Consider the following 17,621-nt stretch of genomic DNA (forward strand, 5'->3'; position numbering starts at 1 on the left):
CTTCTTAAATTACATGCAAAAGGTGAGAGGAGTTAACTACTGAAAACATGATTCAGATACAACATCAACAAGTAGAAGAAAAGAAAAGATGTGAAAACAGCAAAAGATTAAAAGTCTCGGAGTTATAAATGGCCCAGAAAAACAAGAAGCCTCTTTCACTGCACTTGAAGAACATACCCAAAGCCGATTTTGACATGTCCTGATTACCTCTTTCGCTTGGCGGGTCCCGAACCCCGCCCAGCCTTCTCTGCCGACTTAGAACCTCTAGATTTGCTTGCCGGCGTCTTCTTTGCACTTGTACTCCCACTGTTTTTCAAGTCCAGATGCACTTGAATACCTACAAAATTATAGAATAAAATTAGATTATTTAGCAAAGACAAGAAAGTGGCAAAGCATTCATGGATACAGTCACAGAAAAGTAGAAAATGTGACCACACACCCCTGAATTATGGTTGTGTGAAGGGGCGGACACAGGCAGGCCTGCTGATTTATCTGGCCTGATTTTTGGGTCCCACCCAGCATGTTTTTCAGTTGGATTGGAAATTTAGGGGCACGTCCATCCAGTAACTGTGATAAACATGCCGGCGTCAATAGGAAAAGATATCAAACTTAGGCCTGGTCTGGTCTGGGGATTTATTGATTGTGAGAATTCAGACACAGATTGTGTCAACAAGGCAAGTTTGTGAGTCCAGCTGTTCAAAATTTTTGAGTTTGCTTGGCGCAGCTCGGCCCATTGACAACCCTAGACAAAGAGCCAACCCAGAGGCCTAAAAACAGGTCCATGCCCATCCCATAGGCGGATTGGGCCCAGAAACACAATGGAGCAGCTCAGCCAATGGCCAGCACTAGTCGTGAGGAGGGATGTAAGTCAAAGAACCTTTTGACTTGTTACTCTGGAGATCCAGCTGAGGCGTCAGCTCACCATTAATATCTTCATCTGATAAATGGAAGCAAAAAATGAACAGGTAAGAACAGGCCTGTGCTATAGAAATATTTACTAAACAGTTCCATGAGAAAAGGGGAATTTAGACAGCAATCCGCTTGAATATTCAACAACTCGATTGAGTACTTCCAAACATGTTATTAAGAACGAGACAGGTTGAGAGAAACTGTTATAATATGGAAGGTGGTGATTTATGTTTATGCATTTTTATTATTTATGTTAATTGAATAATAACAAATGACGTCTCGAGTCCTTGAACTATAAGTTATAGTCCACCCAATAGATAACTTCCAGCTTTTCATGAGCGTCTGACACCAAACCCATGCAACAGGTCCCCATCAAGAGGATCAGATTATGCAAAAATCAACCACATCTAATCACTGCATGGACCACACTTATATTTGCTATTTATCAATGGCTAGAATGTTTTCTACACTATGACCCCACCTGGTGAGTAGAAGGGGCTGATGTTTGCACAAGGTGATCTTCATAGCAGGGCCGATGTATTGGAAGGGGCCGATGTCACATGCACTTAATAAATTAGCAGTTCTCCGCTGGGTGGAAAAGTCAGCTACATGCTAATTTACATACACTACATAGCTTACACTACAAGTTATTTTTCACTAACACAAATTAATCAATGTCTTAAATGTTTGTTGCATTTTTCTATTTTTTCTAAATGAACATTAGTTAATATTTTCATCAATTTTAATAGCATAATAAAAATAACAGTATGAAACCAGTTTTGTTGCTCTTTCAGTCTTTATTTATCTTCCCTGTTTTTCCTATTATTTTAGGTTGTCTCTGGTTGCACTAGATATCATGAAAATTTTGTTATTAGTGAGTCTAATTTGGTGCAAAATATCATGAAATTTCATGATATGTTGTGCAACTAAACGTAACTAAAAATCTGGAAGTAGCATGTAGCTTACACTACACGCTATGTAGACTGGCTCGATGTTGCATGTGCTTAATAAGTTGGCAGTTATCTGCTACGTGGAATGTAACTTGTGGTCCAACTGGTTCCGCTTGAGTCTAGTGTTCTAAATAGCTAACGCTATGTAGCATGTAGCTTACGCTACAAAACGTAGTTTAGCCTTGACCCCAAATAGCTCATGAAAATTGCTTCAGTCAGCTTACATGCTATTTACATAACTATACAGTTTACACTACAAGTTAATCTTCACTAAAACAAAAATCAATCTACGTCTTCAGTCGAGATGCGCAAATAGAGAAATGTTCGTCCTGGGGAGAAAAAGGTGGTGGAGCTAATGTGAGCCACGAGTCAGAGGTCTAACATCAAAAGGGGTGGCTCCACTGATGTAGAGGGGTGGAGATCAAAGAGAAGATCTACCTCCCTTCGAAGCCTCAAGACCTGCATTCCTCACTTGCGGCTCAGAGAGGTCGTGACGAGGACGAATACGGTAGAGAGGTACGAAAGAGGGATTTCGGAGAAGATATAGCACTTGATGCGGAAGGGAAGGGGAAAGTAGGAGACCCCACCCCTACTTTTCTTAGCAAAAAAGGAAAGGAGAATGGGGAGGAGTGGATTGAAGTAGGCTGGAGGAAGAAAAAGTCGAAGGATAAGAGGTGGGGTATTCACAGCTTAACTCTCCTGGAGCTTCCGACATTGTTCGTGGAATCCTTCCCTGCGGAATGGAATTCATATGCTTTTTCTAGGGTTTTCTCCAAAGCAGGTGAAGTGAAGGAGGTCATCATTCCTAGAGACAAGAAGACGATGAGCTTGAGGGGTTTTGCCTTTATGCGTTTGATGGCTAAGGAGCAAATCTAGAGAGCGATCAACAGTTTCCATGGGAAGAGCTTTGGGCGATGCAAAATTTCGATTCAAAGAGCCAAATAAGGCCTAGGCGAGATCAATAGAAGGGCAACTCAGAATAAGGGGGGGCAGGTCCTCCCCCGAGAGGGGGTTTTAGGGAAAGGCTGTAGAAGTTTCTTTTGCTCCGGAGAAGGAACCACAGGCTTTGGAGGTGGGGAAGCATTCTTATGTGGAAGCAGTGGAAGGGCAATCTCTTTGGAAAAGCTAGACGCAAGAAGCGGGGAAGCATTCTTACGCGTAAGCAGTTACGATCGAGTTAGCAAGTTTGAGTTGGATTAACAAGCTTCAGTGGTTGTGGCGAGAGGCATCAACGCAATCGAAGGTTGTCTGTGTAAAGCTAAAGGTGGTGGAGGATTCCACTAAGCTTCTTTAGTGGTCAGCGATGGTGTATACCAAGGGAGAGCCTATATTGGAAGAGAACAAGAGATGGGTTAAAGGAACCTGCGGGTGGTTCGATGGCCAATTTTCTTTGAGTCTGATCAGAGCGAATGAGGTATGATTGCAGTTAGACCCAAGGCAGATGTTGATCGACTCTGCTCTTCCTGTAATGGCCCGGTGGTTGCTTGTAAGAGGTGGTTGGAGGTCTCTATCTTCAGAGAAGAAGAAGCTTGGTTCCTTCTTTGGGGGTGTCCCTATAGAGCTTTGGTTCTACGAGGTGATTAGGGAGTTAGTCTCCTACTTAGGTGGGGGTGTCCCTCTAGAGCTTTGGTTCTACAAGGTGATTAGGGAGTTAGGCTCCTATTTGGGTGTTGTTGTCTCCATTGATGAGGAGACTAAGCTGGTTCTGAGGTCAGTGCAGTGCGGGTGCTGATTCGGAGAAAGAAGATGGTTGAGGTCCACGACTATATTCATCTAAGAGTAGAACAGATTCTTATCCCTGTCAAGGTGGAGAAGGAATCGACTTGTCGGGGGGAGGGGAGCGGGCGGTGGGTGAGAGAGTACAGGGTCCGATGGAGCACCCAATCGCTTTTTGGACATGCGTCCTCATATATCTTTGTAGTGGAGAGAGGACCAGGATCTTTGTGTGTGGATTGAGGGACGCGTGGCTTTGTGGGGACATCTAGGGTCAAAATTGTTTAGGACGCCCTTCAATCGCTCTCCACGTGTTATGACTCTTCCGTGGGAATCACACGTGCTCCCAGCAACGAGCATGTAAGGGTGCCGATTTTTCTCTCCAGGACATGCGTTCGGCTTTTAGACGGTTCGACAAGGATGTTGACACCCAGTTAGGAGAAGGGGTTCTTCCCTCTAGCATGTGTCTGGATCCTCCGAGTGGGGAGAGTTAAGTAATGACAAGTTATCGACACGTGGAGGGGATGGCGAGAGCAGCGGTGGATTCTCGACACGTGGCGAGGAAACGTTAACTGAGGACTCTCGTTTGGAAAGCAAGGCGGGAGGTTTGGAGTGCGACCTAGTTTGGAACGAGCTTTTTTCTTTCGTGGATCCTCTATTCTCCACGTCCGATCTTGAACCTGACGCTCAAGCCTTAGGCAAGGTGGGAGATGGCGTTAGTGCAATTATAACCTTTAGTTTAAGCTGCCTATCTCTTGCATTTATGCCAATCGTCCGAGCAGATGACTTTGGCACTCACACGTTCAGGGCTTCCCTCGTGCCAATCGCTTATGCAGGTGCTTCCCCCACTCTAGAACTTTAGGTTCGAGTAGAATGACTCTTCCTCTCTACTCCTCTGATCCTAAATCCTTCGCTCTTTCTAAGGGTTCTTCAACACCGGAAGAGGGGTTGGAAGGCTCTCTTAGACGATCTGGGAGGGAGGATCGGAGGCCAAGATCCCCTCCCTCTAGCTTGGTATGCTCTTGAAGATCAAAGGAACTTGATGGCTATCAATGTTGGGAAGATTTGTAGAATGTAGAGCTGATTCAGTCGTCCAGGCAAGCCATAGCCAGTTCAGACGACGAGGGAGGACAAGGAGAGGTGCTTACAAGATCAAAGCATGTCTTTGTGGAATTCCATGTTACTGGGCGTAAGCTCTCGGCTCGAGACAAAAAGTGGATTACGCTCAAGACAAAAAGTGGATGAAAGACGCCCTTGGGTGAGTAGGTAGAATGGTAGGAGGCCTCATGTGGGGATTCAGATGAAGACGTTGAAGCTTTTATGAATTTTGTAGCGGCGACTAGCATAACTATTCTTCAAGTGCAGGTAGCTCCAAAGCAGCTTAAGTCTCCAAGGGGCTAGCGAGAACTGCGCGGTCTAGGTTCCTCTATCAGCTTTGATTCGGAAGGCAGGGTTGTTGCAACAAAGAGGGGTGGAAGAGGAGAAGAGGGTTTCTCAATGAAGATTCTAATGTGGAATGTTAGGGGCTTGGCTCTAGGAAAACAAGCAGACATTTGGGACATGTGCAAGAAGTCGAAGTTGTTTTTGATCGATTTGCAGGAAATAAAGTTGAGCTCAGTCAATAGCAATCTGCTTGATATAGTGTGGGGCTGCAAACAAAAGGATTGGGTAGCGTTAGACTCTGTTGGTGCTTCAGGAGGTGTAATTGTTGTTTGGTCACTCTTAGGTTGGATTTTTTTCCGTTTCGGTTGTTCTTAAGGACATTACATCGGGCTTTCTCTAGATTTTCTTTTCCATTTATGGCCCTTGTGCTCCCGCCCAAAAGATGCTTTTGTGGGCTGAATTAGACACAAGCAGTGTTCGAAATATCGGTATCGCGTTACATATCGCACCTTTGGGATACGGATATGTATCGGTTATCGCATGGGATATATCGGTTGTATCGTTGTTGTTGGAAACATGGGGAAACATTGAAAATTGGTCAAATTTTTCAATGAAACTTCAATGATTGTTAAAAAAGACATCAATATACACTTACATATCAAAACATTACAAAAAATAAGTGCACATAATAGGCTTTCTTTGTATGGGGTCCTAATTTATGCGTTGTCTAACTGAATTGATGCACATATATTCACATAATTTATAAATGTAAGAAGATATGTGAAAACACAAGCAGTGCATTCAAAAGCAAAAGAAGAATCACTAGATTAGGTTACATACATGTTTTGATTATATGTTTGGACACAAAGATTGCAATTGATTTGCAAGAAATTGGGAAAATTTTTATTTTGTTTCCGCAACTCAGTCCTCCTCTAAATCTCAAAAATTCATGGATTTGTAACAATTTGACATTGATTTAACATAATTTATAGAAAAAATTATCGAAAATAAAAAATACTCACCGGATCGAACATGTGAGATATATATCACTAATTGTGTGTTTCGTATCACACATGTGGGATACAAGATATATCGTGGGATATATCGGCCGATATTGTCGATATTTAAAACATTGGACGCAATCAATGTTTTAAATATCGACGATATCAGCCGATATATCCCACGATATATCTTGTATCCTAGTGCCGATATATCCCACATGTTTGATCCAGTGAGCATTTTTAATTTCCAATCCCTTTTTAAGTTAAATCAATGTCAAATGGTTCAAATCCATTGGTTCTTCATGTTTTGCATGAAAATCATGGAGTTGGAGCTTTGATTTCAATATCTATTGGTTTTTCGGGTTCTTGAAAAAAATTTCTCAAAATTTTCCTTCAACCAGCTGTCAATTGAGACTAATTTCGAAGTATTTTAGAGTATTTGAAGAAATGATCATCACATACACTCAAATCGTCCTCAATTATTGTTATTGCTCTGTGTATTAAAGACCAGAAACTTGTTCATTTTCTTCGCCAGGTGGCTATAATTCTGAATATTCTAGTATGGTTATGGGAGTCAGGGTCGTCTCCTCGGCTGCTACCTTCCCCAAGGTCGGGATTGCGTCTGTTCAGGCTTGGGCGGCTTGTCTCCTTGATTTCTATTCATTGGGCTTTCTTTCTGATTCCCACTCCTTGCTGCAAGAAATAACCTTCCTTCGGATCTTTGGGCGGTGTTTGGAATACGGATAGCTCCTCTCTTGCTCGCGGGATGGGATTCATTCACTTGCATTCCTGCTAGCACTACAAAAAGCTCCAGTCTTAATGCCCCTACTACTGATGTGCAGCCTTTCCTCGGGTTCGTAGAGTCGGGTTTCCCTTTTACCCACAATGGAGAAGCTGCACCCACCAGGCAGGCGCCCACAGGTCATAATGCACTCAGATCTCTTGAGAAACCGCTAAAAAAAGATTGAACATGTGGGACGGATCCGAACTCATTTTGCTTTCATTTCCCCCGAACCTTACCGAAGAAACCAAACCACCGCCGAGTAGCAAGCAGCTTCTTCCCCCCTTCGTTTTGCCAACAGACAAAGTCATCCTTGACGATTTCCCATTCCTTCCCTACCGAGCCGCCTCTCTTCGCCATTCGAAGTACTACCTCTACCTTCCCTTTCTATAACATCCCCAAGCGCCCTCCTTTCCAATATGACAAAACCGAACTGGTGGAAAATGAGATAAATAAAAGAAGAATGGAAGAGGGATCGATCGGTGACTGCAGCAAAGGGCAGGACGTAGAGTGCTGCAAATGAGCGGCTAACTCCCCTCTGCTCCTAAGAGGAGAAGAGCCCTCCGATCTAACTGCTGGTAAGCGAATAGATGCCGAAAGACGATGTCCCACACGTGCTCTAAATGAACCATACGTTGAGAAGGAGGCTTAGGCTGATAATGTACGCCGAGTAATAACATGGATAGGACGAGAGTCTCGAGATTGACTATTTCTTGGTAAACGGGTGTGCCGTCATCGTGATAAGCAATCAGAGGCAAATCCTCTGGTGCCACTGGCCGAAGCCATTTTTCCTTGATGTTTATTTGCCATTATATATATATATATATATATATATATATATATATATATATATATATATATATATATATATATATATATATATATATATATTTCTCTTTTATATTTCCATTAAACCACTTTATATCAATATCTATCGGCCTTACGTTGCGAAAGGAATGTTCTATTCTGCTAAGGAGGCTGAGACTGAGAGCAAGCAACCTCGTTTTGCCGTTTGGGCGTGCCTACTACAGTGGTCATACAGATACATACAAGCCATATGGTGAGGACCTATACTAGTACGATGTTAACTCTCTCTATCCCTTTGTCATCTCGTCCTGGAGGATTTGTCTCACTCGAGTCAGAATGGTTCTATTCCATCTGAAAATCTCACCGGCCTCCTAAGCGTCTTTGGAAGGAGGCTGGTTCTCGTATTTCAGCCACAGTTTTGTGGCCAACCTTTGAGTGTAGGTGATCCAATTTGGGAAAATTTGGGAAATTTTCAAAATTTCCCCAATTTCTCCGAAATCGCTTGCAATGTTACACTCCAACCATGAAATCAAGCATGTATGAGAGTTGATCCATTGATTTGTTACATACTTTTCAATTTTTGAAAAATAAATATCATTTTTAATTAAAAATTAATATAAAAAATATTAAATTGTTTTTTTTGAAATTTCCCTTCAACCAGTTGTCAATTGAGATTAATTTCGAAGTATTAAAGAGCGTTTGATGAAATGATCATTACATACACTCTAAATGTTATGCATTCAATTTGAATATAGTTGCATTAATTCAGTCAAACAACACATAACTGACCCTATACAAAGGAAACCTATTATGTGCACTTCTGTTTTGAGATGTTATGATTTAAAAATGTGTATTAAGTCCGTTTTTAACAATCCCTGATGTTACATTGAAAAATTCAATAATTTCTCCAATGTTTCCCAAAAAGTGTGGTAAATTACCCGATACAAATGATATATCCCATGCGATAACTGATACGTATCTATATCCCAAGGAAGCGATACATAACACGATACCGATATTTTGAACACTTAACGCAATAAGGGAAAGGTGGCATTATCCATGGTGTGTTGTGGGGGATTTTTAACGTTACACGCTTCTGTTTCGAAAGAAGGAACAATAGCAAGATCTTGTCAAGTATGATGGCATTCTCGGAGTGGGTTCAGAACAACGATATGGTAGATTTGCCGATGGAAGGGGCCCTTTTCACTTAGTCTAATGGTAAGAAGAATCCCACAATGTCTCGCATAGATAGATTTCTGACCCTATTAGAATGGGTAGACAAATTCCGTTTCGCAAAACAGGTTGGTCTTTCGAATCACAGACCAGTGATGCTCCAGGCCGAAGGGGAAAATTGGGGTCCAAGACCCTTTTGTTTTGAAAGTTGGCTACTGATAGAAGGTTTTGCTGATTTAGTTAGAGATTGGTGGGCCTCTTTTAAAGTCAAAAGATATGCGAGTTTTGTGCTATCTCATAAGCTGAGGATGCTTAAATGAAAAAATCGATGATTGGAAAAGAGATGTGTTCTCACAGAAATTCATGATTTGGATCTCAAAGAGGAAGGTACCCCCCAACAAAGGTAGAGCTCAAGAAAAGGACAGATCTTGCAATTCAATACGAGAAGAGAATTTTAAAGGAAGAAATTAAATGAAGACAAAGGTCTTGTGCTATTTGGGTAAAAGAAGGGGATAAGAACCCTAAGTTCTTTCACGGCATGGCAAGTGCTAGGGCAAGGCAGAACGAGATTAGTTGTTTGATGGTGGAGAATACTCGAATAACTAACAAGGAAAGTATTTGCATGGCCATCGTGAACTTCTACAACCAGCTGCTTACTGCTGATAATGGGGAAAGGCCTCGCCTAAACCATCTTCAGTTTGATCAGATTTCTCAATCTCAAGCCGCCAATCTGGAGGAACTTGTCGTGGAAGAAGTGCAAGCAATGGTTGTGGCTCTTTGAAGAGACAAAGCCCCGAGTCCCGATGGGTTCCCTCTCGCCTGTTAGTAGGATAGACATCAAACCTACCATATATTGTTGTATAATTTTTAGGAAACAGATTTGTAAATATCTTTCCTGTAATTAGGGGATATAGATGCTGTAATTAGGAGATATTATGCTGGATATAGATGCTGCTATAATTAGGGAATATTATGCTATAATTAGGGGATATAGATGCTACTGTAATTATGGGATATAGATGCTGTAATTAGGGAATATTATGCTGTAATTAGGGGATATAGATGTTGCTGTAATTAGGAGATATTATGTTGTAATTAGGGGATACTGTAAATTAGGGAAAATGATTGAGCAAATCTGACATCGCCTTCTTCCAAGTGTTAAAGGCAAGTGTCAAGGCCGATGTTTTGCCCTTTGTGAAAGAGTTCTTCAATAAAGGGATTTTGTCGAATGAGATGGGGACCTTATTTATAGCTATCATCCCTAAAGTAAAAGGTGCAGAGAACTTTAAAGATTTTAGGCCAATAAGTCTGTTGGGGAGCCCTTATAAGATTCTAGCCAAGATCCTAGCATCTAAATTTCAATAGGTTCTTCCAAGCATTATCTCAGGGAACCAGAGTGCGTTTGTAGCCAGTCGCCAATTTCTAGATTGTGCATTACTAGCGCATAAGTGCATCGACTCCAAGTTCAAGGAAGGCTAATCAGGTGTAGTGTGCAAGCTGGACATCGAAAAGGCTTATGACCGTGTCGATTGGGGCTTCATGGACTATATGCTGAGGCGATTCGGCTTTGGTCAAGTTTGGAGAAAATGAATGTGAGAGTTTGTGGGATCAACCTCCTTCTCGATCCTAGTAAATGACTACCCAAAAAGGTTTCTTTAAGGCGTCAAGAGGTTTGTGACAAGGGGACCCTTTGTCCCCCTTTTCTGTTTTTTATCGTGGCGAAAGCCTTAGGTAAGATGCTCCAAAAAAGGCAAGAAGCAGGCCTTATTAGTGGGTTTAAAGTAACGAGATCAAGACCAGCTATTACCCCTCTTCAATTTGTGAATGACACAATTCTTTTTTGCAAAGCAAAGGAAGCCATGGTTGATAACTTGCGAAAGATTATCGCTTGCTTTGAAGCTGTGTCAAGGATGAAGGTGAACAACCGCTAATGCAAGCTGCTAAGAGTGCATCTGTTAAAGGAAGAGGTTGGTTACACGGCGAGAATCTTTGGAAGTGGGCCAGGTGCATTTCCGTCCACGTACTTAAGTCTCCCTTTGTGTATTAGCAAGCTGGCAAGGCACTTATGGGATCTGGTGATTGAGAGAATAGAAAGGAAACTCTCCTCTTGGAAGAGTAGACATTTGTTGCTTGGGGGTAGGTTGACTTTGATCAAAGTGGCTTTCTCTTACATGCCCATATATTTCGTGTCACTCTTTAAGTGCCCAAAATCGGTGCTAGACAAATTGGGGAAGTTAAGGGGAAACTTTTTTTTGGAGGGGTGAAGATTCCACGAAGCATCTCCACCTTCTCAAATGGGATGAGGTATGCAAGCCGATTCATGAGGGAGGAACCGGTTTGAGAGTGTTGGACACTATGAACACGGCGCTTTTGGGAAAATGGTTATGGAATTTCGCTATGGAAGACCACAATTTGTGGAAAGAGGTGCTACCAGCCAAGTATGGGACTAGTAATGGGGGATGGTGGTTAAAGGAGACCTCTAGGTACAAAGCTTCAAGTCTTTTGAAAGCAATTTACGTTATAGCCCCAATCTTTAAGAGGTCCTTTTTTCAGTAGGAGATGGCTCACGGGTACGCTTCTGGGAAGATCGGTGGTTGGGTGACTGTATCCTCAAAGATGCATTTCCATCTCTAGCTATGATTGCAATCGATAAGAATCTTACAATCACATATTGCTTCACTAGAAATGAGGGAGGTGTGGGGTGGGCGCCTCTTTGTCATAGGGGATTGAGTGATGAGTTAGTCAATGCATTCATCAAACTTTTGGACAAGTTGGAGTCCGTCGTGATAGAAGATGACTTTTGGACAAGTTGGAGTCCATCATGATAGAAGATGATGAGGGAGACTGGCTGATTTAGAGGGATCAGAAATCTGGTTGCTTTTCGGTCAAATCCTTGTATAAGAAGTCATCTATTTCTATCATGGCTCCATCGTTCAACTATAGGTTTTGGAAGTCCGGTGCTCCTCCTAAAGTCGCTGCTTTTGTGTGGTTGGTAGGAAGGAATTGAAACCTTACCATGGACAATCTTTGCAAAAGCGGAAATATTCTTTCAAACATTTGTCTCCTATGTATGAGGGATGTAGAGTTGGTGGATCACCTGTTTATTCATTGTCCATTCACCAAGAGGACATGGGATTCTTTCTTGACTTCTTTGAATGCCAGCTGGGTTATGCCGGCTTCCATCCACTCCTTTCTCACTTCTTGGGATGAAGGTGGCTTTGGAAAAGAAGGCAAGGCGGTCTGGCACTTGGTACCCATGGCTACTTTTTGGGCGACTTGGATGGAAAGGAATAGGAGGTGCTTTGAAAACAAGCTGGACTCCATCGAGGGAACCCATCGGAAAGCTCTGTCTTGGACATTTGAATGGGTTGTGGGGATGGAGGATTTGGATCCTTGTGTTATTTGTGCCCTTTTGGGCATTTAGTTCTTCCCTTCTGCTGTTTTGCTCTTTCTTCTCCCGCTTTTTGGCGGCTTCTAATAAAAAATTTGTTACCTTAAAAAAAAAAAAACCAATGTCTCCAATGTTTGTTGCATTTTTCTATTTTTCTAAATATCATTAGTTAATATTTTCAGCAATTTTAGTAAAATAATAAAAACAACACTGTAGCATGTAGCTTACGCTACATAACGTAATTTAGCCTTAACCCCAAATAGCTCATGAAAATAGCTTAAGACAGCTTACATGCTATTTACATACACTACAAGTTATTTTTCACTAAAACAAAAATCAATCAACGTCTTCAATGTTTGTGGCATTTTTTCTATTATTCTAAATAAACATTAGTTAATATTTTCAGCAATTTTAGTAAAATAATAAAAATAATGGTATGAAACCAGTTGTGTTGCTCTTTCTGTCTTTATTTCTCTCACACTTCAGAGTGAACACTATGCTACATGCTATTTGCTATTTAAAACACTGCTTAAGACCTCATAATAAATAACACAGAAACAGATGTTATCTTTATTTTTTGTATTATTTTTTGTTCTTAATGATAGGTTCTCAGAAAATTTATTAAGAAAGACATTACTTTTACACCAACTTACATGCAACATGAAAATTGGCTGTTAAAGATACCAATATAAAAGCCATTATTACAATGGCCTACAAAGACAAATCGAGTTCATAACACAAGTCAGTATTTATTTATTTAAAAAAAAAAAACTTGAAAATCAATAACACACTAACAAAATGAATCAGCAACTTAAAGCTTCAAAACCCAAAAATAAATAACGCACTAACAAACAAAAAACAGAAAAAAGGAAGAGGAACAAACACGGACAAGCATAACACTCGGGCATGGTTTTGGGTCAACTTGCAGTCTAGACTCGCATCGAGCCAAGAAGGTTGGAGGTTTTAAACTTTCAACCTCACCCAGTTACCCCAGCAATTGAAGTCTCGGGGTTTCAATAGGCCAAGGCTAAGTCAACACTACCTAGATAGCCAACCCCCTATTATTTCCAATCAAACTATCCAGGTTGTATGTCAAATGCGATCTGGATCACTGCTTACTGATCCGGAGTTCTGATTCTCTACTCTTATCATTGATGTCTTAACATAAATTTATATTGAGATTGTAGTGATTAATTCTTTGGTTTATGCAACAGTACTCATACAAAATATTATTAATACTATGCACGCAGATCTACAGTAATAATACTCATCATTTCATATATAAATTACTATATCAATTTGTATATACAACTATACTACATACTAATATTTATTTGAGTGACCCACATGATCCCTACCCATAGTGTACCACATATTGAAGGAAGTAGCTCACCACATACCACTCCCGTACCACCTACTGGAAAAGAAGTGAGCCCAAGCCATACCAGGGACCAAGATGGGCCAATTCTTTTAGGTCCATGCCTGACCCGATCAAACAGTTATCAGGTCTGAACCAGCCAGATATGCAATTTCCATATGTTAATGATGTATAATAAAATATACACCTTAATTAGTTGGGATAAGGCTTAGATGATGATGGTGGTGGGGAATGATGTATAACAATATATATGTGTGTGTGTGTGTAGCACTAATATCATTGTATCCTCATCCTAGCCTTTCTCCCAACAATTTGGGTTGGCTTTCAAATGGTAGATAAGCAAAAAGTTTTATTATCAGATGCTCAACAAAAATCAACCTTCATCTAGGTCAAGCTTCCCCAGACCCAGCACTGACCCCCAGCACAACTAGTATATGCACATCCCAAAAGGCAAGCAGGCAAAGTAGGTTCATGGAGTGGCAGTTGCAAGGAATGACAGAAAAATGCTGTATAGAAGGACTTCGTAGGGGCTGTTAGCTGTTCGTTTTGTGTAGGAACATAGATGCCCCAGGTTTCAGCTGGGGAATGTGGTACCATGAATATTGCTTTAAAATCATTAACAGTGGCTCCCTAGGAAATGCAACAGAAGCGTTGGGACCGAACACAGAAAATGGATTCCTCGAAACGGGTCACCAATGAAAGCGTTCCACAGAAACCAAACAACACCTCAGAGAGTTTCAAGGAAACATCATAGGACTGGCAGGGGAGAAATTTTAGATATGTGGAGAGGCAACGAAGGAGAATTCCGTTGCTTGGATAGAGAGAATCGAAAACATGGACATGGAAAACCCCATTAAATCCTCCAGAAATGGAAAGATGTAGAATCCTATGGTAATCCACTGTTTGGTTTGGGTGTTGTTCAACATGGAAATGTTAAAAAGTCAATGCTCAAACAGCGAGAGCCATCTCTTATAACCATAAGTCAACATTTAACTTCTTTTTCTTTTTTCTTTTCTTTTTTTTCTTTTTCCTTTTTTGAAGAAATTGATATCCACACTTTGGGATGAAAACTTGGGAATGGAAATTTATTTCCATGCCTACTCTTTTTCTCAAATAGGGGAGATGTACATTTCCATAGAAATCAATTTCTTTTCCAAGGCTTTCACCTTTCCAAATCCATGTACTTAACATTTTCATTTTCCTAGAATATCACGGAAACTGCTGTTTGAATATTAAGCTGTAAATCCATGTAAGTGGCTTCTCATATCTGGTTTTGTTTGCAGATACTTTCCCAGGGAAATTTTAATCTTAACACAACAGTTGATTATGCCATGCATCATGCAGGTCATCCCATTAACGCCATCCATCTGGTAACTTGCGTTCTTGTGAGATCCAGTTCCTCATCACATGGGCAACAGCATTTATGTTGCTTAGCCCTATCCAGCTCACACATGATGAGCAGATGACGGGATCAGCCTGTTTCTCAGGTCACAGTGGGTTCACGAGGTTGCCCACCTAACAAAGATTCCAGATATCACAAATACCACATAGGCACATGTGGTAGCAAATGGAAATTCCAGCATGCTTGTTGGGCCATGGTAGATTCACTAGGGGGTGCACATAAGGGAGTCAACCGTCCATTCTCACAGATGCCCAGTTGCAATTTGGGGTAGCAAACAGAAGATTAGAGAGGGACTACTTGTACACATCGAGCAACATATGTGACCACCTAATGATCGGACCAAGCTGATTTGAGTCACGAAAGATTAAGTGCATGGCCCACCTAATGAGTGGTTCAGATCTCACACAAGCCACATTGGCAAGTGTGGTGACGGTGCCACGCTAGCAGACATGGTGACATGCAATGGATTTGCCAAATCATGGTAAGTGGACAAGAATTGAAGGCAACCACAAAAATACTCCGCATTTTCAATTTCAAATCCCATGCTGCATACGAGGGTTCTGACTGTATAGTGTCCAACCACAAGAATTTCATGCCTCCGTTGATGAGCAATTGATCTTATCATATAGTAATTTGGATTGTTGTGTGAAAATTACTTGTTTTATTGTAAACAACACATACGAAATATGTACTTATGTGAGAGGAATTTCAAGCAGTGTAATCTCTGTTTCATGTGGTTTAAGATGAATAATACATATGCAGATTCAAATTTCAAATATATGAATTGCCCCGCATATGAAAATGGAATTTTGTGAACTCTTATGTAAATAGACTTCTAACAACTATATAATTAAAAATATAACCCCTCCCACACTAATCTGACATGAACGCAGACCAAAATTATGTATGTGAAGCTATTAAACAAGTAAAACCTGTCAAAGTTAAAATATTTATTAAAGTAAGAAAAGGACAAAAGAAAGAGGAAGAAGAAGAAGAAGTTAAAATATAATTAGGAAAAAAAAAAAAAAAGCAGCTAAAGAACTATGAAGAATATAACACCACATCTACATCCAAAATACTGTGAGCCTCCAATAAAGTCTAATATAATCTAGAGCCCTACAGAGGATGAATAGAAGCCATTACAAACTTTCCATATTAGGTTATGGATGACAAATGATCTGAGAAATGAAATGTGATCAACGGAAGGAAGAATATCTGTGATCCAGCTTTTATTGGATTGTGTAATAATGTATCTAACATACATTATTATTGTGGCTTGGATTTTCCCCAGCCCCGCTAGACATGAGATACCATTGACCAAAACTGTTTATTAATCAGGCTGAACTTTTAAACCCAACCAAGTCCACTGGCCTAGGAGCATAGGCAGAATCAGACTGGAATGGGCTGGACCCAATGACCAGATGGACTGGCCTGCCCTGTTACCCCCCTTAGGTGAGACCCAAGAAGAGGTAAAAGAACTACATGGAACTTCATTCCCTGGTAGAAGGGCTTTCTCTTTTATTGTTCCTATTTTTCAAGGATTGCATGCTTAGGACTCAAAACTCTAGCCTGAAGATTAAAAACTCAAAAGGAGAATAAATTTCAGAAAGAGGACTTCTTACCTGGATCTTCTGTATCTGAAGAGTTCTCTTCATCACCTTCTGCCAAAGCATCATCGTTTTCCTCTGGTAAACCATTCTCCACTGGTTCTAACATCGCTGCAATCCGTTTCTTTGGAGCCTTTTTCACACCTGGAAGAGTGATTAAATCCGCTGCCCTTACAGAACGTGAACTGCTGCCCTGCTTGTATGCTTTTGTCAATGCAGCCTTAACTGCCGGCTGAATGCCTTCTAAGGGATTTGGTTGCCCCTGATGTCAAACACATTAAAGGTTGTACATATGAAAATGCCAGGGAAGAGAAACATTAGATTTGCCTAAAACCCTAAAGCATGTAACTAGTAGCAGTAGGAGGCAGGTATGCACGAGGGAGAAAGTGCCGATGAAACTAATATTAAGCTATTTGGCAACCCAAGTCTCAGAAACACATGATACCAAAGTGGAAGCAGCACAATGGAACTGCTTGTGGAAATGCATAACCCAAACCCTAAGGTAGTGTTTGGATTTGGATGTGCAATTACATAAATTGCAATAATTCAATTCAATAAATTGGAAAAGAGTCCCAAGTAAACCATTTTGATTGTTTTGAGTTCAACTAGAAACCATGGGAGTTACCCACTGTGATTATGAAAAGAAATGATCCTACATCCATTTTTTTAGTTCCTTCATATTTAATTTCAGTTTAACAGAGCATCCCATGAACCATTAGCAGTTTCGAGGAAAAGAATTCTTTTATTTTGAGTATGCTCAGGTCAAACTTATAAACTAAATTCAGCATTCCTAGTGTCATAGTTGTAGTAGATCTGCAACCAATTAAACGGATGCCATAAAGACTTCTTCTTCTTTTTTGAACACTGATAGTATCATTTAAAAAAGGCTGAAGCCCAAATATAACAGAAATATATAGAAAATTACACTTTCCCCCAGGAAAATGGCAACAAATAAAATCACTTGAATCTTCCGCCCAATCTATTACAAAACCTTTCGCCCTAGCAAATTGAAGCTTCAGCCCTCCAGTTATTAAAACAGCGATCACTCCTTTCCAACTACAAGGCCCATAACCCTGCTAATATAACCAAATGCCAAAGTTTTTTTTTTTTCCTAACTCCCCCAACA

At 40.8% G+C, this 17,621-nt stretch overlaps 1 protein-coding gene across 1 annotated transcript in view; it reads right to left on the reverse strand.

Moving 5' to 3' along the window:
- Positions 1–17,621, reverse strand: part of LOC131226610 (replication factor C subunit 1-like) — a 69,381-nt gene continuing 51,760 nt past the window's right edge. The window contains exons 20-22 of the mRNA XM_058222183.1: positions 16,511–16,757; positions 878–937; positions 1–337 (exon numbers count right to left, since the gene is read on the reverse strand). Coding sequence (XP_058078166.1) covers positions 204–337; positions 878–937; positions 16,511–16,757 — 441 coding nt within the window. The 3' untranslated portion in view covers positions 1–203. The remainder of the gene's footprint in view (positions 338–877; positions 938–16,510; positions 16,758–17,621) is intronic.

This window comes from Magnolia sinica, chromosome 15 (genome assembly GCF_029962835.1).
Source record: "Magnolia sinica isolate HGM2019 chromosome 15, MsV1, whole genome shotgun sequence".
NCBI classification, from domain to species: Eukaryota; Viridiplantae; Streptophyta; class Magnoliopsida; order Magnoliales; family Magnoliaceae; genus Magnolia; species Magnolia sinica.